Source organism: Tursiops truncatus, chromosome 8 (assembly GCF_011762595.2).
Source record: "Tursiops truncatus isolate mTurTru1 chromosome 8, mTurTru1.mat.Y, whole genome shotgun sequence".
Lineage (NCBI taxonomy): Eukaryota > Metazoa > Chordata > Mammalia > Artiodactyla > Delphinidae > Tursiops > Tursiops truncatus.
This window is the reverse complement of record NC_047041.1, coordinates 102962424-102986232: the sequence shown is the minus strand read 5'-3', so window position 1 is coordinate 102986232 and position 23809 is coordinate 102962424. Positions and strand designations below refer to the sequence as shown.

The window sequence follows — 23809 nt, the reverse complement described above, 5'->3', positions numbered from 1 at the left end:
GGCAGGCGCCCCGGGCCGACACCGAGGGAGAAGAAAAGGAGAGGCCGGCTCACTCCCCTGGCTCTTGGGAGTTTGCAGAAGCACTGATGCCCTCCCGCCCCCTCCCCCAGGGAGGCCCAGGGTGGTACCGCCGCAGCCTCGCCTCACCTCACCCCCCCTCGGTGTTGTGGGAGGGAGAGGAGCCCCAGAAGCCCTCCCTTCCCTCCTCCCCCCTCCTCCCCCCACCCCGGGGAGGGCCGCTACAATTTGTGGTTACAGCTTTACACGTCAGAAAAAAAAAGTTTGCAGAATGTCCCACACCGAAAAAAAAAAAAAAATCCGAAACCGAGCGAAAAAAACCTGCGAGTGGGCCTGGCGGATGGGATTATTAAAGCTTCGCCGGAGCCGCGGCTCGCCCTCCCACTCCGCCAGCCTCCGGGAGAGGAGCCGCGCCCGGCCCGCCCGGCCCCCAGCCCCATGGACCTCCGAGCAGGTAGGAGCCAGGCGTCCGAGGCCCCGGCCCCCGCCCCCGCCCGGGAGCCGCGAGATCCGGTTCCAGTCCTTCCCCCTGGGAGTCCCGAGCCGGGGCCCGGCCGGGGAGCCGGGCGCTGCCCCCGTCCGCGGGGCTCGGGCCAGGGGAGGCACGGCCGGGCGCCTTCGAGAGTGGCCGGGCGGGGACGCGGCATTCCCTGCGTCCGCTCGGCGGGGAGCCCCGGCGGCCCGCAGACCTGGGAGGCGGCCACCTGGAGCCCGGCGAGGCGGGGTCGCGGGATCCCGGAGGAGAGAGCCCCGCGCAAAAGTCGGGGAGAGCGCGTCCGAGGCGGGAGCGGGGCTGCGGGAGGGAGACGCGGCGCGCGGGGAGAAGGGGGCCGGGAGAGGAAGAGGGAGGGAGGGAGGGAGGGAGGCACGGGGAGCCCGAGGCCGGGCCGGCGGGAGGCGAGGAGAGGCCGACACCTCGGGCCGCGCCGCTCTCCCTCCCCGGCCCGCCGGGAGGGGAGGGCGGGAAGGAGGGCGGGCGAGAGTAGAGAGGAGGGCGGAGGGCAGAGCGGAGCCTGGCTGGTCCCGGCCGGGCCGCGGGAGTCGCGGCTTCCTCGCTGCGCGCCGCGCGGCCGGAGCCCACCATGCTGCCCGCAGCGGGGGAGCCGGCGGCAGGTAGGGGCCGGGCGGCGGGGCGGGAGGCGGCAGCGAGCCCCCCGGGCCGGCCCGCCGTGGCCTGGGAGTGATTAGTGCGGGGGGCGGGCGCAGCCCGGCCGGACCGGGCAGGAAAGTCTGTCACCGGCCGGGGAGCTGAGGCAGCGGCCGCTCGGCCCCGGCAGCCCGCGGGAGGGCGGGCGGGCAGGGCAGGGAATTGACGCGCGGGAAAGGGCAGCGGCCCGGCCGAGCCCGGAGCCCGGCGCCCCGGACCCCGCCCCCGCCCCCGCCGCCGGGAAGGGAGAGACCGGGCGGGAGCGGGCCGGGGGCGGGGCCGGGGGCGCGGGGGCCACACAGGGGGAAGGCGCCGCCGCTTCGGGGAGGGGGCCGGGAGCGAGAGGTCACCGCCGAGGTTGAGGGCCGGCCGAGTTCTCGGGCCGAGCCCCTCGAGGGAAACCCCAAGTCCCCGGGCCTCGCCAGAGTGCCCTCATCCCTGCTCTCCCTACCTTCCTTCCCAGCAACTCCACACTGCGCTCCAGAAGCCCTCCCCAGACTCCCAATCCCAGAGGACGCGTCCCTGTTTCCTCCTGCGCCCGGCCTGGCCCTCCCCGCTGGGGTAGGAGGGGGCTGCCAGGAGGGGAGGGGGCTGGAGGCTTGGCTCGGCAGGAGCGGTCCGAGCCTCGGAGAGAGGCTGTGGGTGCAGGCACTGGACCCACTCCTCTGTCAGCCGCTCTCTGACCCTGACCCATACAGGCTGACACCTCTGAGCTTTCACTGTCCCCACGGACCCCCTCCCGGCTCCAGGAGCACACAACTGTTCCCCCCGCCCCCGCCGTAGGACACAGGGATACATCCCCCTGACAGATCAGACCCATTCCCCCCACTGGCTCAGACACCCTCGCTGCCCTGGAGCCAGGCACTCAACCAGGGGAGGAAACGGGCATCAGGCAGAGGTGGCAGCAACTGTCACCCAGCCGCCCCAGAAGTCTCTCCTCCCAACTGATGTAATGGCTCCCTCTCCCCCTGCCAGAGCCCTGCGCTGGGCCCGTTCACACTTCTGCACACCACCCCTCTGCACCAGCTACTCCATTAGTGACACTTCACATTCCTCCCCACAATCCCACCTGCCTATTCACACCCTGGCTCCTGCACGCTCCCTCTGAGCCCCTCCCATACCCGCTGGATAACAACACCTTTTCAAGCACACCTACACAATTGCCGGACTCTTTCCTTCATGTTGCCCCTGTGCCTGCCTTCTGCTGGCTGCCCAGCTCCCCGGCTCCACCCAGGGTCCTCTTGCAGCACCATCCGGACCCTCTGGCTCCAACAAAAGCCCAACTCCTGGGTGGGAATGGACTCCACAAGGCTGGAAGGCTGGCCCGCCCATCTGTTTCTTTCCCTGGGCCTCAGTTTCTTCTTCTGTCATTTAGGCTGGACGAGAAGGGCAGGGAGGGGGCTGCTGATGAGCACAGCAGAGGTGGAGCATCACGTGGTCTGGAATTTCACACGCACAGTGTAACCCCTTCACACAAGCCGAGTCACCGGATGAGCTGGTGACAAAGTGAGGTCTCCTCACTTCTGGGCCCGTGTGTACCCACTCATTAAGCCGATTCTCAGTTGCCTGGGGGATAGGGAACCAAGGAGAGGATGGAAGGGAGAGAAGGAACAGAGGGGAGGGCAGCCAGCCTAGAGGACAAGGAAAGATGGGCTGTTTCTTTGGGCCCTTCCCTGAGAAGGGGGCTGGGAGGTGACCCCCAGGGCCGTTTCCTGGATCTCACACCACAGTGGACCCACCACCCCCTAAACCGCTCGTCCCCTCAGTGCACCTCAACAGACCCCTCCAAGGTCACCAGGATGCCAGTCCTGGTCTGGCCTTTCCTCTGGCTCCCACATTCAGCCCAGCACCTCTGGAGCTCTGCGATGCCTCCCCGGCTCCTACCTGTTAGGCTGATGGCTCTTAGCCACCAATCCCAGGTGCACGGTCTCCTGGCTGACCTGTCCTACCCACCCTGACTACCCTGGCGTATTTGCACTGCTGAGCACCCTACCTTCACTGCGTGAGGTCAGACTGGGGGAGACAGGCTGAGGGGGCAGCTGCCTAAACATGCGTACACGGGTATGCCTGCCTGTGTAGCCGTGTCAGGGTGGCCATGCGCTTGCATGGGCTGAGTGTGTGTGTGTGTGTGTGTGTGTGTGTGTGTGTGTGTGTGTGTGTGTTCATGAGGGGGGGCCTCGGTTCCCAGGGCCCAGGGATCTGGATGGAATTAGGGGCTGGCCCGGGCGGGGGCCAGGATGGGGGGTGGGGGGGCCGCAGCAGGAAACGTGAGCTGCTCTCATTAGCTCCTCACGTGCTCAGCTGGATTTATAAACACAGGGGAAGACGGGATGTAAACAATCAGTGGGCAGCAGCCAGAGGCAGAGCTGGGGCGGGGGCTGGGCGGGGGGCCAGGACTCCGGGAGGGGGCCCAGGAATCAGCCCCCGGTGGCCGGTCCACCTGCACACCACGAGCCTGGAGAGGGCTCCAGGATGCCCACTGGGCTTGCCCTCCTAGGAACACAGGCAAGTGGCGAGCTGTGCTGAGTTCCAGTGCTCACGACTAAACCACAGGTGTTCCCTGCCCCGGAAGGCTTTCAGTTCTGCTGCCTAAGATATGGGACATCTTGCCCAGAGTGGAGGCTGTCCTAATGGAGTGTAGAGCCCTGTCACCTTACTCCTCTCCTGGCCTCTTCTCCCTCTGGATTTCTGAGGCTCCTTCCCTCTTTCTGGTTCTCTCCATGGGTCAATCCCGAAGCTCCTTCAGCTTCCCCCCCCCGCCCCCCCCCCAGCCTTCAGTGACACAGTTACCTCAGAACTGAAATATTCCTGGAAACACCGGCCTTGTCTGGTTAATTTCACGAGCCGTTTTTCTGCCCAGATGACTTCGTTCTTGTTTTTGCAAAGGCTTCTCCCCCTGCTGTCCCTGTATAGGGAGCCAATCCTCCCCAGGGATGTCCCGCAGGGCCCAGAAGGGGAGGGGGCAAACAAGGCCCAGAGCTGGGTTCCTGACCCCCCCTACCCCCCCGCACCACCGTGGGCCAGGCAGAGCCCAGTCCCAGAACTCTGGCTAGCAAGGCTGCCCGGAGCAGGGTGTGGGGTAAAGAGGCGAGCCTAGTGCTCAACTGCTGCTTCAGCTGGGACCCTCGGCCTTGCCACTAACTGCGAGAAGAGACCAGGCTCAATCCTGAAAGCTACCTCAAGGCTGCAAGGACTGCTGCCCACCTCAGCAGGTCTCCAGCCTCTGAAACTAACCCCACATTGTACCCAAAGGATCCTGGAGGTGACTCAGCCAGATAGCCAGGCTGAAGGCAGCAGAGGAGAAGGGCCTGGAATTGTGTTGGGATGTGAAGAACGGAGAATAGGAAGGAACTCAGAGAGTCAGCAAGAGCTAGGGGTGGAAAGGAAGAATGAGGAAGGGACCGTTTGGGAGGGAAGCCACAGGCTGCAGATGGGGAAGAGGAGAAGGGGAGCCTGTCTCCCCAGGGAGCAGTTATGAGCCTGATCCTGCTTTCTGTCCTAAAACACACATGGATGGGGCGCACACTCATTCACACACACACACACACACACACACACACACACACACACACAGCCTAGAACCAAGAGCCCTCCACCCGAGAGGGCAGGGTTCCTGAGACTAGTGGCAGCCCTGCTACTGCATTCTGTCAGTGAAGCCAGCCAGGAAAGCATCTGAGAGTCAGGACTGAGCAGCTGCGCCATTGCCAAAGTTCCCACCTGAGCCCTGCACTCTCAGAGACATTCCATAGAGTGTGACTCCTAAACCCCTCCTCGTTTGTAACCCTCTCTAAAGCCCCGACCCAGTGTTATGACTAAGTCTAAACCTACCTAGTCTTAATACTTTCTTAACTCCACACTTATCTTAAGTACAATCAAATTGTTAAACCCCCATCCAACTTATTTCTATCAAAGCAACGTATGTCATTGTAGAAAATTTGACAGTATATAATGTAAACTATACGGGGTTTTTTTGTTGTTGTTTTTGCGGTACGCGGGCCTCTCACTGTTGTGGCCTCTCCCGTTGCGGAGCAACAGGCTCCAGACGCGCAGGCTCAGCGGCCATGGCTCACGGGCCCAGCCGCTCCACGGCATGTGGGATCTTCCCGGACCGGGGCACGAACCCGTGTCCCCTGCATCGGCAGAAGGACTCTCAACCGCTGCGCCACCAGGGAAGCCCTATAATGTAAACTAGAAGAAAGAAACCACTCGTGATCTCACACCTACCCAAGCTCAAAGCCCAAACTAGCCCTACTCTTGCTGACAGGCCATGCATCACCCCATCTGACAGCTAAATCAACAAATTCACAAACCTTAGCCCCAGCCAACCCTCTGCCTGCCCAGACCTAACCACATCCCCCAGCTGGACTCAAACCTCAACCACACTCAGTCAGCCAAATCCCAATAAACTAACCTGAAGCTTTGAAAGGAACCCAGTCCGTAAACCTAACCTAGCTCAATGCCAATTATAGCCTTACTCTACCCTAACCCTCATTGCCACTGCCAGTCCCAATGCCCACTGACTCCTGGCCTAGTGCTCTTGACCTTGGACCTCACCTAAAAGCTGGGAAAGTCATGTTTCCCAACTGCCTAGTCTGTCCTCACAGCATTGACCCCCTGGCCTCTGGTATCCTGCGGGGCCCAAACCCTCCAGCACCATCATCAGACAAGCCCTACTCGGCAGATACATCATATTCTCTCTCTCTCTCTCTCTCTCTCTCTCTCTCTCTCTCCCTCTCTCCCCCCCCCCCCCCCCCGCCCCCTCTCTTCGCTGCAGGCAGATCACCGCAGATCACCGGGTCTCATTCAGGTCACACTTTTCCCCATCCAACACCCTAGAGGAGAATGGGGCAGATCTCCACGCTGCAGCCAGCCTCTCAGAGTGACACTAAATCTCCTTCAATCTAAGTCGATCCTACACTTTCCACACCCGGGAATCAAATCCCAGAATGTACCCACCACCGCCTGCCGGAGCCAGCCCCGTGTCCTTCAGCCCGCCCCTGGTGGTCCACAGCTCCACCTTGCCTCTGACCCCGGTGGTTTGACCCTATGTCCTGCCTCTGGCTCAACTCCCACTCCTGGCCGCCTCTGGGGCGCCCCTCTCAGGGCTGACTTCTCTCAGTTTGAAGCTCTGACACGTGCTGTTTCCCAACCCCTTGGCTCCCCCTAAGCTGCAGTGGGACCCGGAGGGTGGGAGAGGAGGCCGAGGTACACCTGGAACCTGGGAATACTGATCCTGATCCGCAGTCCCTTGGCCTGGTCCCCCATGTACACACACACACACGCGCACGCACGTGCACACACACACGTACGCGTGTCGGCACACATAGCGACTTAGCTGACGCACAAATACTCTCCAGTACCTCCTGGTAGACACACAGGCCAAGTCCTCTTCCTCAGACACATACATGCCTCCGTGCACACACTTTCTCAGGCCAGGAACACTCCCCTCTTCCACTCCCCGCACCTCCCATCTGGTGGTCCACCCTCACCCCCTCCCAGCCTATGGTGGGGACAGACACCTGAGGGGCTGCTAGCTAGCTTCCTTGACCGGGCCGGGCCACCCTCACGCGTCTCGCCGTCTTGTCCACAGGGGACTCGTGGGGGATGCTCGCGTGCCTGTGCACCGTGCTCTGGCACCTCCCTGCAGTGCCAGCCCTCAACCGCACAGGGGACCCGGGGCCTGGCCCCTCCATCCAGAAAACCTATGACCTCACCCGCTACCTGGAGCACCAGCTCCGCAGCTTGGCTGGGACCTATGTGAGTATCCAGGGCAGCTCAGGGGCTGGGAGTTGGGTGAAGAATGGGAGTGGGGGAAGAGAGGCCCACCGGTGGGGGTCCTGGTGAATGATGGGGTGATGGGGAGGGCCTGTCCCCGCCCTTCCCTCTTAGGGAGGGCGCCCCTCCTCCCCATCCCTGGCCCCAGGACTAGGCATGTGGGCAGGCCTCGCACCCGCCTTGGCCCCTCGCCCTGCTGGCTGCCGGCCCAGCCGCCCGCCTCCCCCTGGGGGCCGGGGAAGTCTCCTCTGTTTACACCGTGTTGTGGTGTCTCTCGCGCACGGGTGGGGCTGGGTGGGGATGGAGGGGCCCCACCTCCCGTGCCTGTGTTCCAGCTCGTCTCTGCCCCAGACCTGGGGCCCTGCAGCTCTGGACCCATGGGCCTCCCTTCTGTCTGCCTCTCCCATCCTAGCTGGGCCTCCTAGGGGGGACTTGGGGGAAGGGGGCTGCAGGGAACCCAGGCCAGGAGTGGCAGGGGGTTCAGGGTGCAGTTGGACCCTGTGCCATAAGGATCTGGGGGCGGTCCAGAGGTGCTCAGAGAGCCCAGGAGGGAAGGCAGGAGGGTCAGGGTTCCGAGGACCGTGGGGAACTGGCCCCTCTTCCCGTGTTCCTCTTCCACATCCCAGACCCTACTTTGGAGCCAGGGAAAGAAAGGGGAGGAGGGTGGCGGGGGGAGCTGGCTCCGGCCCCAGGATACACCGAGGAAATGAGTTTGTCTCTGTGCTTGTCAGCGTGGGAACCTCCCCCGGGCCCTTGCCTATCCCAGGCCTCGCCCCTCGCTTCTCCCTTTCTCTCCCAGCTGAACCATCTCCCTCGCCCTTTCCCGGGGCCCCAGGCCTCTCCCCGGAGGCTTGGCAAGGCTCTCTCCTCTTCCCCAGACTGTCCTCGATACCCTTCCTCCTGCCCAACTTTTGAGATGGCCTCACTTTCTTCCTTCTGCCGCCTCGCGCCTATGAGCGCTTCTTTGGGGGCTTAGTGAGCACCTTGTCCCCTGCCCTTCAGCTGGTGGACCACGCGTGCCAAGGGGCAAAGGCAGCTCGGATGGTCATGAGCCCCTCTGCCTTTCCACCCAGGGCAGCTTGGATGCTCACGGGCCCCTCTGCCTTCCCACCCGCTCTTCCCTCTCTGGTTTCCCGTCCAGAAAACCTTTGCTTGACTGCTACCCCCCTAGCTCCCGACCCTTTTTCTCCCCGGGCTGCCAAATCTCTTGAAGGAGTGGTCTGCAGCCTCTGCCTCCACTTCCTCTCCACCCACTCACTCCTTAACCCCCTGCAATCTGGCTTCGAGGCCACTGGAACGGTTCTCTCCAAGGTCGTCAGGCACCTCCTTCTTGCCAAACCCAATGGCATTTCTAAGGTTCATTCTCCTCGCTCTCTGTTTTGCAGCCCCACTGCTGAGCGTTGCTGCCTTCTTGAACTCCTCTCCTTGGCTCTGACTCTCCTGGTCCACCTTCACCTCTGCAGCCTGGCCTCCTGGGTCCTCATGGCTCCTCTTCCTCTCTCTCCCAACCCCCACAGTGGGCGCTCTCCCAAGGCTGGTACTCTCAGCCAATCAGCGCGTCCTTCCTGAGTTTCTCCTGCGTGTTATTCTCTTTCTGCACTTCTCCATAGGAGAGCTCATCACCCCCATTGCTTCAACTGTCACCTCCATGCAAATGACTTCCCCAGAGGAACTTAGGGGAGGCCCGAGAACAGAGAGGCCTAGCGTGGAGGTGGGGCCCGTGTCAGGGGACACAGGAAATAGCAGCTTTGGGGGCAGGTATCTCCCGGCAGGCAGGCGAGCTGGCTTCTCCGCCCCTCTCCCTCCCCATCGCCCTCTCCTTTTCACAGCTGAACTACCTGGGCCCCCCTTTCAACGAGCCTGACTTCAACCCACCTCGGCTCGGGGCGGAGACTCTGCCCAGGGCCACTGTCAACCTGGACGTGTGGCGAAGCCTCAACGACAGACTGCGGCTGACCCAGAACTACGAGGCCTACAGCCACCTCCTGTGCTACCTGCGTGGCCTCAACCGCCAGGCCGCCACGGCTGAGCTGCGCCGCAGCCTGGCCCACTTCTGCACCAGCCTCCAGGGCCTGCTGGGCAGCATCGCGGGTGTCATGGCAGCTCTGGGCTACCCGCTGCCCCAGCCTCTGCCCGGGACTGAGCCCACCTGGACGCCTGGCCCTGCCCACAGTGACTTCCTCCAGAAGATGGATGACTTCTGGCTGCTGAAGGAACTGCAGACCTGGCTGTGGCGCTCGGCCAAGGACTTCAACCGGCTCAAGAAGAAGATGCAGCCTCCGGCAGCCGCGGTCACCCTGCACCTGGAGGCCCATGGCTTCTGATCCCTGACCTTTACCACCGTCTCTTTCCCCTCCGCCTTCAAGCCCTGCTCCCACTCTGGGAGGGAGAAAGGCGTACACCAACACTTGTTGAGCCAGGAGACAGAAGCCATGAGCCTCTAGCCCTCCCTGGACTGGGAGGAGGGTGTGATGCAATAAGGCCCATCCCCTCCCCGCTTCCCTAAGTCCTACGGGTCTGGGGAAGAGGTGCAATAGGCCCCATCCCATTTCCACAGGACGTGATGCTCAAGGGAACCCACAATGGTTCAAGTTGGTGCAAGGCTCTCACAGCTTCCTGCTCCCTGCCAACCACTTGCCAGTGCCCACCCAGCCCCTCAAGTGGCACTGCCAGGAAGCGTGCCTGTAGGGCAGGGAGGGGGCCACCATCGCATGTGCCTTTCTGGGGTGAAGCCCTTTGGCTGCCCTGCTCTCCTTAGATGGGTGTTGCTCCCCTACCCCCAAATAACTCAATACATCCCATTCAGGAAACAAACACAGTGGCAAGTCCAAACAGGAAGAGATGGGATCAAAAATGGAAGAGGTGGGATCTGCATTGGAGGTAATACTGAAAGCAGAGGGGCAGGGACAGACTGGACCCAGGGGTCCCCAAGGCAGTCGGTGGCACAGGGTGGCAACCAAAAGGACATTGCCTTGAATTTTCTTGCCAGCCCCAGGGTGCCTCCAATCCGCCCCCTTTCCCAGGGTATCTGTGGGTTGCCCAGGCTGGGGAGGGCAGCCATAGCCACAGCCACAGAACTTCCTGAAAGTTTACATTGCAGTAGCATTTCGGGGTGTGGGGGGGCAGCTCCCCCAGGCCCTGCCCCCCAGCCCCACCCACTCATGACTCTAAGTTTGTTGTATTAATATTTATTTATTTGGAGATGTTATTTATTAGATGATATTTATTGCAGAATTTCTATTCTTGTATTAACAAATAAAATGCTTGCCCCAGAACTTCATCTCTTTCCTTGGCCTTGCCCCGCCCCCTGGCTCTCCTCATTGTTCTCCGGGCCTTCCCGCCTCCTCCCCACCACCCCCGCCACCACCCCCGCCCCCCCCCCACCCCCCCGCCCCGGCCCTACACCTGCTGGTGGAGGGCCAGAAGCCCAAGGGTTAGCTCAGGAGATGCCAAGAGCTGGGGAAGAGGCTCTCTCCCCTGTGTCCACTGGGAAGACATGAACACAGCAGACTCCACTGCTGCCCCTCCACCTACCCCTCCTCTAGTCCTCCCAAATATCTGTCTGTCGCTTACCTTCCTTCTCCCAGCCTTTGCTCGTCTACCTCACTCTGGCTTACTTGAGTGGTCTTATGGGTCTGTCCCCCTGCACAGCTGTCCTTCTGCCCTCCGGTGCTCTCTCCGAACCCCGCGCATCTAGCCCTCAGCTTCCCTAGGACGCCCACCTGTGGCCGGCTGCCGGAGTCCCTCAGCAGTGACCCTCACGTTCTCAATACCTTCATCTCCCAGGGAGGGTGACAGACTGGGGCCAAGTATCAAGTCTCCGCTGTGACTCTACACTTTTCTCTCCAACATAAAACAGCCGATTAGGGGGAGAGAGAGAAACTCATATTGGACCGCGAGCAAACGGGACAGATGCTGTTTGAGGGATGACCTGAGATCAAATCCCAGGTCCGTAACCTACCAGCTGAGTGACCTTGAACAAATGATTTAAAGCTCTCTATTCTCCAGTTTCCCCATCTGTAAAATGGGAATAATCAATACCTTTATAAGAACGTTGGAAAGGAAAAGAGAAACAACGAAGGGAAGATGCTTGGCTGAGGCAGCGGCGGCCAGTAATCACAGATGACTGATGTCTGGCGTGTCGGGACGCTCTAGTGAAGAGCCACTGGGTAGATCGATGGGCTAACTGCTCCCAGGTAATACGGGGATACTTTACCAGGGCCTCCTGGAGACAGTGCCCTAAGCAAAGGAAGCAACAAACGATGGTGATGTCAATCAGTTGACAAATATTTTAAAGACCTAATTACCTGCCCATCACCATGCTAACTGGTGTTGGAGAGCCTAAAGAAGTCCAAGGCTTGACTTGGCTCCTGCCCTTACAGAGCCTGCAATCTCTCTGGGAAGAGAGCGAGCTTACCTGAGCCGATAAGAAACAAAAGCACGCTCACATGATGTGCACTGGGAGATAGTGACAAGTGCAGAGCCACCAGAAGAGGGGGAGCTGGGAGTGTAGGTGCAGGAGCGACAGGACCTGCTTGTGGGCAGGGTGAGCCAGGCTCTGCCGAAAGTCCCTGAGTCACCTGACCCAAGTTGGGGGGAACACATCCACCCAGAGGAGTCCAGGCTCTTCTGGCAGAGATGGCTGCCCAGGTGTGGCCAAGGGCAGCTGCAGGCCCCACCACCAGCCTAACTAGATAGAAAGGAGAGGGCCTCTGGGCTGTCTCCATCCAGAGGCTGTGCTGTGAGGCACCTAGCAAGGGGCTAAATGGGATACAGGGAGAAGGAAGGTACGTCCCACGCTACGTACTGTGAGCTTCCTGGGGGCAGATTCTGAGTCTTCCCCTTCTCTCTGTCCAGCACCCAGCTCAGGCTCAAGCTCAAGTCCAAAGAAGGTGTTCAATTAGTGTGTTGAACAAAATCTGGGAAGAGGGACCAGCCCCCCCATCCCCCCATCTTCACCCCCTGCCAAATGCTAGAATCCAAAGCAGAATTTGATTAAGTGCAGAAAGACGCAGGCAAAGTACTATTTAAGTCAAGAAGGAGGGAGTGATCGCATCCAGTTAGGCGAGGGCCCTGCTGGTCTGCTGGGCCGTGGGCCCCACAGGGCAGGAAGTGGCGTCTGAAGTCCATGCTGTACTCCCAGTGCCTAGGACACAGTAAGTGCTTCCGCGTGGGACCTGATGCCGTTCTTGGAGGATGGGCAGGACAAGGGCTGTTGTGTCTGCCTCCCTTTTAAGCAGGTAGCATCTAGCATCGTGAGGGCATCCCTGCAGCATTTTAGCACAATGCTGGGCACAGGATAATGTACTCGATACTTTGATTTAAACAGATTTAAAGAGTGTCAAGACAATAGTGCGTGAAAAGCCAAGAGAAGAGAGTCTCAAGGAGGCAGCTGATCCGCAGTGTCAGATGTCCCAGGAGAGCGGAGGGGAGATGGGTGGGGGTGGGGGTGGGTCTCCTCCCTGATTACCACCTCTCTGGTAATCAGGGAGTCACAGGCCACCTTGGCAAGAGCAGTTGAGAGACACCGAATTGTGAGATTAAAGATGGAGATGGTGAGAAGAAAGTCGGAAGGGTAAATCTATTCCCTCCGGAGTTTGGTGGCAAAGTCAACATCTAGAGGGAGCAGCAGGATCACGGAAGGTTGTTTGTTTGGTTGGGTTTTGCTGTTGCTGTTTTTTATAAATTTATTTATTTATTTATGGCTGCGTTGGGACTTTGTTGCTGCACGCGGGCTTTCTCTAGTTGTAGCGAGCGGGGGCTATTCTTCGTTGCAGTGCACGGGATTCTCATTGCGGTGGCTTCTCTTGTTGCGGAGTATGGGCACTAGGCATGCGGGCTTCAGCAGTTGTGGCACGCGGGCTCAGTAGTTGTGGTGCATGGGCTTAGTTGCTCCACGGCATGTGGAATCTTCCCAGACCAGGGCTCGAACCCGTGTCCCCCGCGTTGGCAGGCGGATTCTTAACCACTGCGCCACCAGGGAAGTCCCCTGTTATTTTTTTTTAATTTTTGTTTGTTTGTTTATTTGTTTTTTTGTGGTACGCGGGCCTCTCACTGTTGCGGCCTCCCCCGTTGCAGAGCACAGGCTCCGGACGCGCAGGCTCTGCGGCCACGGCTCACGGGCCCAGCCGCTCCACGGCATGTGTGATCTTCCCAGACCGGGGCACGAACCCGTGTCCCCCGCATCGGCAGACGGACTCTCAACCACTGTGCCACCAGGGAAGCCCCCTGTTGTTGTTTTTAAATGGAAGAGATCAGAACATGGTGCTGCTGTGTGAGGGGTGGTGGCTGGAGAAGGATTGGGAGGTTTGGGGAATGGAATCAGGGACAAACAGAAGAGAATCAAAAGGGTTGCTGGGTAGCCATGTGGCACCAGTGATATCAGCAAACACATCTCTGTCATGGACTCATCGGCATGACTGTGACATTCCCTGACATTTCCTATCAAGCCAGAGGTGGGGACAGAGTGAAGAGAGGCTATTGCCCAAGGCTGAGGACAGGCAAGCAGGGATGGCAGTGAATCAAAGGGCGAGAGACTCTAGAGGGCTAGAGATTGCACTCTGAGTGGCTGCCAGCCCAGCGCTGCATATGCCTACAGGGTGGGGAGTAGAGGGAACCAGTGGCAGGGGTGGGGGGCAGGGGGTGGACGCAGAGGGGAGCCTGGCCAGAAAGGGCATTTCAGAGTCTGAGTTCTTGAACTCTCCCCCCACAGCTCCCTACTGATGAGGTCAGGGGTGTGAGTCCTTCCTTTGGGTTTGGGTGCTGTGGACCACCAGGCGGGTAGCTCCGCATGCATGACAGCTCATCAGGTTTTCTGTGAATGGGTTTGTCATTTGTTCTCCATCCACAGCTGCTTCAGGAGAGGTGATGGGTTTTCATTGGTTATCTTAGGTTCCACCTCTCAAGTACGGTCTCATAGTCAGGCGCCCACGTACACAGAGGTCAATTTAAGAACCTGGGACACCTAGGGCCCTGCAGAGTCACAGGGGGAAGGACATTATCTCTAGAACGAACGCCTTCTGCTCCCAGGAAGGTTAGGGAGAGTGGGAGAGAAGGAGAGAAGGCCCTCCTCCCTGTCACCTCCAGATAGCATGCTGTGGAGGAGAAATCTCATCCTCATCTTGGGTGCCTGGGAACACACCTGTGTTTGAGAGGATGTCTACAAGATGGAGAACTGTCACTTGGGCGAGGCAACTTCTGGGGTGGGGGAGTGGATAGAGTAGAGGCTCTGCTGGGGGGCGGCAAGGGGGTAGTCATGCCTTGCCAGCTTCCTGCTTTTGCAAAGACTGACCCATATCCAGGACTTAGGTCCCCCTTGGTATGTGGGGAGACTCATTGAAGCACGCACCACACACACACACACACACACACACACACACACACACACACACACACACATTCCCCACTTGCCATAGCCATCCCAAGTGGGGAAGGGCCAAGGGTGGCCCTTGTTCCCCTTAACCTACAGGGCAAGGGCTAGTGATCCAGGCCTGGCTGAGCGCTCTGATGGGTGGCTCCCCCTTAGCTCCCCCTTATTCTCTGGAGCCACAACTGTCCCTGCCTTTGTTCCTTCAATTCTTGAGCTCCCTGACTCAGCCTGGTTCCCCAATTTCCCAGCAGTGGACAAAGCCGTTGTCAGTAGGCTGGGGGTAGGGGCATTGAGGGAGTAACTGTGAGCTTTAGAACCAGAGTTCTGGCCCTTTCCCCAAGCTTCAGCATCCCTCAGCCTTCCTAGTTCAGAGGTCAGCTCTAGGCCCCCCTCCAGTTTGTCCTGATCGCCAAGGCTAGGCTGATGGGGTGGAAACTTAAGTAGGACCTTCCTCCCAGCTGGACAAAGTCTGACACCTGGTGGCCAAGGTGAGGAATGGCCGGAAGGGCCCCTTTTCAAACCTCCCTAGGATTGCCCTAGAGCCAGGAAGGCCAAGGTGAAAGGGGAGGTGATGGGAGGAGGTTTGGGTGGGGTGTTTGGGACAGAGCAGAAGAGACGTCCAGCAGCAAAACACCCAGACCTAGGGGAACTTTTGCCTTCCGCCCCTTAAGCCCACGGGGCCAGAGAGCCTGGAGCAGGAGGAAGGAGGGTGTCTGGGAGGGTCAGGAGGGACCAGGAGGAGCTGCCTGAAAGAATTTGCCCCACAGGGTGGAGAACGGGGCCAAGGGTGGGAGTCTGGTGCCCAGAATCTCCAGCTCAGGGTGGGTGGCAGGGCCTGAGGGCCTGAGGAAGGGGGATGCAGGGAGAGGGAAGGAGAGCGGGCTACGCCCCGCGCCCCGCTGGGCCCCAGGCAGCTGATTCCCTCCCTCCACCTGCCCCCACCTTCCTAGCTCTAGCTGGCTCTCCCCACAGGCCCCATTGTGACTGGGGGAAGGGAAGGGACTCTTAGGGCACGTGCGCAGTGCTGAGTCCCCCCCATCCTGCCACATTGTCTGAGCTAAGCCAGGTCTAATCCCCCTTCCCCTTGGAGCAGTCAGTGGTGGGCCTCAGCCCTAAAGAAGGTGCTGGGATCCTGTTCCAGTTCTTTTCTCTCCTTTTCTCTTGCGTTCCCCCAAGACTCTGGCCTTGGCTGTGAGGCAAGGGCCTTGAGTGTTCCCAGGCCAAGGTGCAAAGGTCACTCCTGCCAGTCTCATCGCCAGCCTCTGGGGATCGGGGCTGACAAGGAACCTACGCCTGGGTCTCGGAAAATTTCCTGAAAGAAAGAGAACTTAACCCCCAGGTCAGACCTCTGGCCTGGGCTTCCAGCCTGAAGCCTGAACTGTGTGTGACAGGACCCAGGACAGCAGTTTTGGGGATAGGCCAGGAGATTGCCTGAATAGGGATAGGGGTTCCAGGAAGGAAGGTTAAAAGTGGCAGACAGGGTTGGGGGAGTAAAGAGGGAAAAGACCTGAGGGTGGGCAGGCCAAGGTCTGGCCTCGTTGTGCCAGCACAACTTAGGACTTCAGATGCCTCGTCGGGGAAGGATACCAACTGGACAGCGATGGCCCCCAAACCCCTGGGTGCCTACTCCTTCGAGCCTTGGGGCTTGATCCCACTGCTGCCCAACTAGGTGAGGGGGGCAACGCTGCCTGTGGGGAGTTCCCTCAACTCCAGGCCGGAAAGCCAGTCCTAGGGTGCCTGCACTTGAGCGGATGACCTGGACTGGGACAAGCTGAAGGCCAAGGGACACATCTTCCAGGCTGAGTGGGAGAGGCTAGCGGGGCCTGGGCCAGGCAGGGCTGTGGGCAGCTGGCAGGGATGGCCCAGACAGTGCCCAGAGAGCAAGCCAGGGTGCCAGAGAGGAGAGGGACTAGCTCAGGCGGCAGTGGGAGCCGCTGTGGCCGCCCAGCAGCATACCCCATTTCACGCTCCCTGGGCGGTGGCAGGGCCCCACGGCTATCAGCTTTCAGAGGTGGGAGGGACCAGGAATGAGGAGGGGTCTGCCCCACCCATGGCTCCCTACTCCCTCAGGGCTTTGTGGGCGCAGGAGGTGGGTGCCACACACCTCCAGACACGCCCTCTGAGGAGGGGTGGTCAGTCCCACAGAGCCTGGGCACCATCCCTCCCTGGAGCGCTCTGTGCCCGACTGGACCCCACACGGAAGCCCTTCCCAGGCCTGGTGGAGAGGGCCTCCCTGCTTCCCTCCCCAAGGCAGCAGGGCCCCTGTCTGCCTCAGTGTGGGCCCCACATAGTCCAGGAGGCAGAAGGGGGATTAGACCAGGCCCAGCCCAAACAGTAAAGCAGGGAAGGGCCATCCAGCCCCGTGCAGTGCACCCATGAGCTCTCCCTCCTCCACTCCGCCCTCCTTCAGGAAGGGATGGGGAGACCCAGGCGGGAGGAGGCCCCTGAAGACATGGCCGGCTCGTTCCAGCTCCTCCTCTTTGGTGGTCTACTCTCCAGAGCCTTCTCCTCCCATGTGCCCACAATCCTCCTAAGGCAGAGTGACAGGGGGAAGGCAGAAGCCTCTGAGCAGGCCCTTGCACCCCGGGAAGGAAGAACTGGATGGGATCTCTGGAGGGCGATGGGGCTGGGCTGGGCCTCACACTGATTCCCAGACTCCCGATGGCCGGCGCGCTTTCGCCTGCCGCCAGGAAGCTGGTGAGGAGGAGGCGGGTATAGGGGTGAGTCAGCGATGACAGGAGCCCAAGGGACAAAGGTCATGGGTGGAGAATTGAGAGACGCTGTTTACAGCAGCCCACCTCTTCCAGGAGGTCTTCCAGTGCTAAGCCAGCCTCAAGGTCCAACCCACTGTGACCCTCTCTTCCCCCTTTTCCTGTTTGTTAGGAATTTTATCCTGGCACTGACAATGTGTGTGTCCGTGTGCTTGCCCTTTAGCCTGTGAGCTCCTGGGGAGCACGGAGGGACAATGGTTTTCTGGGGCCCCACCATTGCCTGTGACTATCAGTACTTCCTACTTCCTCATTTTATCTTGTACCGCATGGCTTGCGGGATCTTAATTCCCGGAACCAGGGATCAAACCCTCGCCCCCTTCAGTGGAAGCTCCGAGTCCTAACCACTGGACTGCCAGGGATGTCCCCAGTACTTCCTACTTTCAAGAACCATTTCTGTCTATCTCAGTAGAGTGAGTATGTGGGAAAGTGCTTAGCACAGTACTCGGCTGTGCGTGCCATATATGTGTCAGGTTTACTGTTGGTATTTTCTGCTCATACTCTCACATTGGGGTGGATTTTACTGACGAAGGACTGGGGATCCAAACGCACTCTGGCCTCCTGCGCGGTGTGGAATCTTCCTGACTAGAGGACGGGTGGGGGCAGGCTGTAGGACCCCAGGAGAGCCGAGGAGGCGAGCACTCGTCTGGACTCAGAGTGGGCAGTGTCTCTGGGCGTAGCTTTCAGAACCCATGGGCTTCTCCGGGGAGGTCTCCTAGGGCCGGTGGGGGTGCCGTGGGAGCCGGGAAGGGGTCGGGATGAGCCCAAACTCTCTCCGGACCTCCAGACCTGCCCACACAACACTCGGTGGGCCAAGGGGCGGGACTGGAAGTCTCCCGCTGGGCTCTGGGGAGTTACACACCGGCCACGGGGATTAGTGAGGCTGAAAAGAACATTTGCCTAGGAAGGGAAAACGGGAAGTGAGAGGCTGAGGATAACACTCTGCAAGTCCCCAGAGACCCGCTGTAGACCAGTGGGGGGGGGCAGGAGGAGGTGGTGCAGTCTGGCGATATCATGACAGGTCCCCCACCCCAGCCTCACCCCTTCTCCCCCAGAACGCAGCTGCATCAGATGCCCCGCCCCCTCTGCCTGCACCACCTGTCATTGGCTGGGGATAAGCCCTGCCCCACAGAGGCGGCCTCCCATTGGCTTAGGTCTTTGCTGTTTGCATGCCTGTGGGGGTGGGGGAGAGGCGTCATTCCTTGGAACCCTCGGACTTCCTTTCTGTTTGTCTGGGTCATCCGTCTGCCCATCGCTGGCCCCAGGCTTGCTCTCTGGCCCCAGCCCTCTCTCACTCTCTCTCTCTCTGCAGCTGTCTCTCTCGTGCCCGCTGGCCTGTCTCTCCTTCCCGGCAGTCGCCTCCTTCTCCGCCTGCCTGGGTGGCCGCCATGGGCCGGAAACGGCTCATCACTGACTCCTACCCTGTAGTGAAGAGGAGGGAGGGCTCCGCTGGGCACAGCAAGGGGGAGCTGGCACCAGAGCTAGGTCTCTGAGGTGTGGGAGGGCGGGAGGAGTGGATGTGAGGGACACGAGAGAACGTGGGCAATGGAAGGGGAAGTGAAGTATGTCCTCTGCTTCCTACACCAGACCTGGCAGTGGACAGCAGAGGCAAAGGGGCGGTGAGGGCTGGGGAACAGTGGGTCAGCTGTGAGGCAAGGGGCAGGGGACCAGCCCGGCAGGGCACAGGCTTGGGCAGGCCTAAGGAGCAGCATGTCATTGCAGGGGAAGAGCCCCAGCCCCTGAGCGTGGATGAAGCGGAGATGGAGCTGCTGAGGCAGTTTGACCTGGCCTGGCAGTATGGGCCCTGCACAGGTGAGAGCCCCCTCAGGCCCCGAGAGCACATCCCGGAGCCAGTCCTGCCACCCACTCGGCACCCAAGCAGCCCCAGCCCCTGCCTGACCCTCTCAGCACTGTGTCTGGAAACCAGGGGTGTGGAGGTCCTGACACACCCCTCCACCCACACTCTCTAGCCTGGACGCTTCCCTGCCCCCCACGAGGCCCCACTGTCTTCTTTCCACCCCCGCAGGGATCACACGGCTGCAACGCTGGCATCGCGCAGAGCAGATGGGCTTAGAGCCTCCCCAAGAAGTGTGGCAGGTGCTGCAGACCCACCCCGGTGATCCGCGCTTCCAGTGCAGGTCAGAGGCCGGTGGGGGGCTCTCAGGGGAGCCAGGGACTTCTCCAGGCACCGCCTGGCCCTGGATGGGGGCCGTCCTGACCGGAGGAAGAAATAGGTGCAGCCTTGGGGGATCCTCGCTGAGCAGGCAAGAAGGTTCTACAAGGTGCTGCGCTCAGGAGGCAGAAGCTTGCCTTAATACTTATCTCTGAGCTAATGGTGAAGGAAGGGTACACTAGGGCCCAAGGGACTATTTAATACTGAGAGGTTGGCCAAGGACCAGAGGCCGTGGCCAAGAGCTGGGGCTGGTGAGAGCCGATCAAGAGACTTAACTGATGCGGGTTTTTCCCTCCATCCCACACCCCCTCGCACAGCCTCTGGCATCTCTATCCCCTCTGAAGCACCACCTTAGACCTCCCGCCCACTACTTGAGGACCTCCAGACACAAGCTAGAACCAGTTGCTGCCCCTCGGCTCAGCTCTGCTGTGGAGAACATTTGGCAGGAAAGAGGTTCACAGTGAAGGGAAGAGGCTGAATGTGGAGGTCCGACCAGCAGGCTCCCAGTGCCCCCTCTGAGATCCGACACAGCCGAAGCCAAGCACCTCCTACGTGGAGAGTGGTTTCTGAGGACGAGGACCTGGCCATGACCCTTCTGAAGCTGCCACGTGCCTGACCTGAACACTGTGGTCCTTGGGATGATGTGGCAAATTAGGCACAGCTTTGGGAAGAACCAGACTCCGACAGAAGGCAGAAGACCGAAGAGGCAAAGATGTACTCCGCACCTCAGGCTGGGAATCTGAGGGCAGAACTGGCTGAGCTTACGGGGCGAGGGGTTCACTAGTGCTTATCAATAAAGAACTCTGAGCCTGGGAGCCTGACCTCCAGTCTCGTAATGGGGCCCTGCTTGGACGGGCAGCACCCAGAAGGTTGATAGGTAGGAGAGAACTAGCACCATGCTTTCCTGCAAGGTGCGTGTGCCTCTTCCACTGCCTAACCCTAGACCTGAGAGGAAGGAAAGAGAGACACCTTAAAAAAAAAAAACCAACAGTCAGTCTTCACAAGCGCTGAGCAACCTCTGGCGCCCCCTGGTGGCGCACACTATTCTAGCCACCTTCCCTTACCAGCCAGGAAAACCCCACTGGAGCCACCACCTAGCCTGCCCAGGGCTGCCCACCTCACAAAAATGGGTTCTTTGTCAGAGCAGGATCCATGGGGTCCATGACTCATAAGGTCCAGACAGACATACACATACCCAGCAAGCACCTGTACTTTCCCACATGGGGGCCACCTGGATCCAAAGCAGGGTTGGGGGAGCGTTTCAACCTGCAGGACCTGCTCAAAGATGGCCATCATCTGAGGAGCTTTGTTAGGGAACTGGAAGGTCCTGGGGATGGAGGAGAACTGGCCGTATTCAGAAACAGCGCTTAGGGGACCCTGGGACATACGACGTGGAGAACGGAATCAGTACTCCTTTTAATGGTGTTACTTCATCTGATGCATCAGCCCTCCATCCTGGGGCAGGCAGAAACAGAACTATTAACTCCTTGGGAACAGGCCTAGAGGGCAATCAAGTGGCCTTTTTAGTCCCCATTTTACTGAGTACTGACCATGCCTCAAGTACTTTAAATGTATTATCCCTAAATTTCCTAAAAGTCCTTCATGGTAGGTTTTACAGAGAGGGAAACTGAAGCCTAGACGGTTGTCCAAAGTTGCCCAGAAGCGCCAGCAGCAGGTATGTGGTGGCGCAGAGACTGGGGCCGTGTGCACTGGGCTCTTCCCGTCTCCGCCGTGGCCCCTGCCCGGCTGCTGAGCACCTGCTGTGTGCTGGGCTCTAGAGCTCCTCTGGGCTGTTAGTGGTGAGGAGATGGACAACAACACACACGTAAATATGATGTCAGGCGGTGGTCAGTGCTGGGCAGAATTAGGGTGAGAGGTCAGAGAATGCCAAGGGTGCTGAAGAGGTTGGTCGGGGGAGGCTCTCCAACAGGGTGGCATCGGGCAGGCCGAAGGGACAACAAGCACACCCTCCCCAAGGCAGACGTGTTTCCAGACTGGTCCAGGGGCAGCACGGAGGCCAGGGACCGGGCAGAGGGAGCGAGGAAGTGGGGGGGCAAATGAGGCCAGAGAGGTAGCAGGTTGGTCCCACAGGGCCTTGTGGACCGGGACGAGGAACCTGGATTTCATCCTGAGTGAGAGAGGAAGACACTGGTGGGGTGGGTCTTAAGCCAATAAATGACAATCAATCTTACGTCTTGAAAGCATTACTCTGGCTGTTGGTAGAAAACAGACTGTGGGTTTGGGGGAAGAAGAGGCAATGAAACCACTCAGGAGGCTGCTGGAGTTGGCCTCGTGAGAGGTGATGGTGATTTAGCCCCGCGTGGGAGATGGAGGTGGTAAGAAGCGGCCAGCTTCTTTTCTTTCTGTATTTTGAAGGGGAACTAACTGACAGGACTTGCTGATCAGTTGGCTGTGGGGTTTAAGAGAGAGAGGAGCCAAGGATAACTCCAAAGGTTTTGGCTTGAGCAACTGGAAGAACAGAGTTCCCATTACTAAGATGGGAAAGATTGCGGGAAGGGGAGGGTGGGGCAGGGAATTAAGAGTTCAGATTTGAGGTCTGTGACACATCCAAGCTGGGGAGTAGGCAGTGGACATGCAAGTCTGGAATTCTAGGGAGAGCTCTGGGTTTGAGGTATAAATTGGGGCATCTTTTAGGTGGCATTTAAAGCCGTGTGTGGGGATGAGATTACCTGAGTGAGTATAGTTAGAGGTGAGAAGTGGTCCAAGGACAGCGCTGAGGCTTCTATGCTTAGAGGCAAGGGAGGCCTGAGCAAGGAGACCGAGGAGGGGCCAGACTGGAGAGAAGTCAGGAGAGGGTAGGGCCTGGGAAGCCTGGGCAGAGGGTCAAAGTCTCAGATGCTTCTGAGAGGCTGGTAAAATGAAGCCTGAGAAGAAGAGCACACTGGACTCGGCAACGTGGCGGTCGCAGGAGACAAGCAGCTCCCACGGGGTGATGGGGATGGGACCGGGCCTGGAGTGGGCTCAGGGGGAAGGGCAGGGGAAGTGGAAACGGGGAGCATGCTGATCCTTTCAGAGACCTTTTACTGTAAAGGGAGCAGAGAAACGAGTGGCCACTGGAGAGGGTGTGGGATCAAGGAACCGTTTTGATTTGTTGTTCTGTCTCGTCTTTTGCTTTAGCTAGAGTGACAGTACAGCATAATGACCCGGTGAGGAGAGTGACCCGACAGGGAGTCTTTGTGAAGTTGAGAAGGGCCAGGACTAGGACACAAGGAAGAGTGTGGACTTAGATCGGAGCATCCACTGTGACAGGAAGGGAGGCAGAGGATATGCGAGTAGATGCAGGTAGGAGGACACGGTTTGGGGTGGGAACATTCAAGAATCAGATGCTTGCTGACAGCCTGGTACGCTGGGAGGGATCTGATGTTTAGTGAGCGCCAACCCACGCCATCTGCTGCACTTCACGCTGTCTAGTTGACTGCTCAGAACAATCTCATTAGGTGAGTATTATCCACTCTCACAGATAAGGAAACCGAGGCTGAGAGGGAAAGTGCCCTGCTTCATCCATGAGCACCGGGGCTCAATTCCCACCTGGGTCTGTCTTCCCACTGTGTTACCCCACACCTGCATTCCCACCCGCACCTGCACTCCAGGTGCTTAGGGTGGCATCGAAGAGATAAGACCCACCCATGTGGAAAGCTGAAAAACAATGTACTACAGGGGCTTCCCTGGTGGCACAGTGGTTGAGAGTCCGCCTGCCGATGCAGGGGACACAGGTTCATGCCCCGGTCCAGGAAGATCCCACATGCCGTGGAGTGGCTGGGCCCGTGAGCCATGGCCACTGAGCCTGCCCGTCCGGAGCCTGTGCTCCGCAACGGGAGAGGCCGCAGCGGTGAGAGGCCCGCGTACCACAAAAAAAAAAAAAAAAATGTACTACAAGTGCTACCTTGGGGCAAGTAGGCAGGTATAGACATGGAGTTCTCAGGAAGGAGAGAGTGTTAAAGGGACCCTCACTGCAAGGGCCCTGAGCACAGGACTGCCACGTCGGCATGGCCCCCGCCTTACCTCATCACGCCTGGCCTCTCAACCCACCAGGCCCCTGCTTCTCAGAACTTTCCACTGCAGAATGAATGCACACTCGCCACCAGGGCCACTCTGAACATTCTTAGTAGTTGTGTGTTTTCTCTTTGGCCAGTTTTGCATTCTGCTCCATGATGTGTGTGGGGCAGTTGCTGTAACGTAAAAATGGCTGAACTTACTTACCAAGTAAAATGAACCCCAGGAAGATGTGGTCCTGTGTGGCCTATGGCTGGTTTCATATACCGCGACACGCCCACTACCACCCAGCCGAGGCTGAGCTGCACTGCAGAAAGCACCAAACAAGCGTGTGTTGGGAGGAAATAGGTCAGCGGCCCTTGAAGGGTGAGTAAGAGTCAGCAGACAGAGAAAAACATTCTAGACTGAGGGACTGGGTTGAGCAAAGGCGGTGAGGAGAGGTGGGTGTGTGTGCCCAGGGGAGATGTGTGCAGACTGCAGCACTTGCTCTACAAAAACCAGCGCAGCCCAAAGCTGGCGTTTCGGTGCTTGCTGTGTATCCAGCA

General features: G+C 59.4%; 2 protein-coding genes and 1 long non-coding RNA gene across 6 annotated transcripts in view; 2 read left to right on the top strand and 1 right to left on the bottom strand.

Moving 5' to 3' along the window:
- Window positions 1-210: 210 nt before the first annotated feature.
- On the top strand, window positions 211-10215 carry CLCF1 (cardiotrophin like cytokine factor 1). 4 transcript variants are annotated; one of them, XM_033861235.2, is made up of 4 exons: window positions 211-472; window positions 5940-5972; window positions 6756-6922; window positions 8770-10215. In XM_033861235.2, exons 1-4 carry the CDS (start codon window positions 457-459, stop codon window positions 9262-9264), a joined length of 711 nt encoding a protein of 236 aa, XP_033717126.1. In that variant the 5' UTR covers window positions 211-456; the 3' UTR covers window positions 9265-10215. The 4 variants fall into 4 exon arrangements, with proteins under 4 accessions (XP_033717126.1, XP_033717128.1, XP_033717127.1 ...); XM_033861237.2 differs by lacking the exon at window positions 5940-5972 and having other exon boundaries at window positions 214-472; XM_033861236.2 differs by lacking the exons at window positions 211-472; window positions 5940-5972 and adding an exon at window positions 1004-1131.
- Window positions 10216-10940: 725 nt separating this feature from the next.
- The window catches only part of LOC109550340 (uncharacterized), a 35922-nt gene continuing 23053 nt past the window's right edge, over window positions 10941-23809 (bottom strand). Inside the window, exon 3 of the long non-coding RNA XR_012333627.1 lies at window positions 10941-23440. This is a non-coding gene — a long non-coding RNA (uncharacterized lncRNA). The remainder of the gene's footprint in view (window positions 23441-23809) is intronic.
- On the top strand, window positions 18258-20065 carry POLD4 (DNA polymerase delta 4, accessory subunit). Its single transcript, XM_033861234.2, has 4 exons — window positions 18258-18562; window positions 18800-18889; window positions 19104-19215; window positions 19568-20065. The coding sequence occupies exons 1-4, from the start codon at window positions 18466-18468 to the stop codon at window positions 19590-19592; spliced, it is 324 nt and encodes a 107-aa protein (XP_033717125.1). The 5' UTR covers window positions 18258-18465; the 3' UTR covers window positions 19593-20065.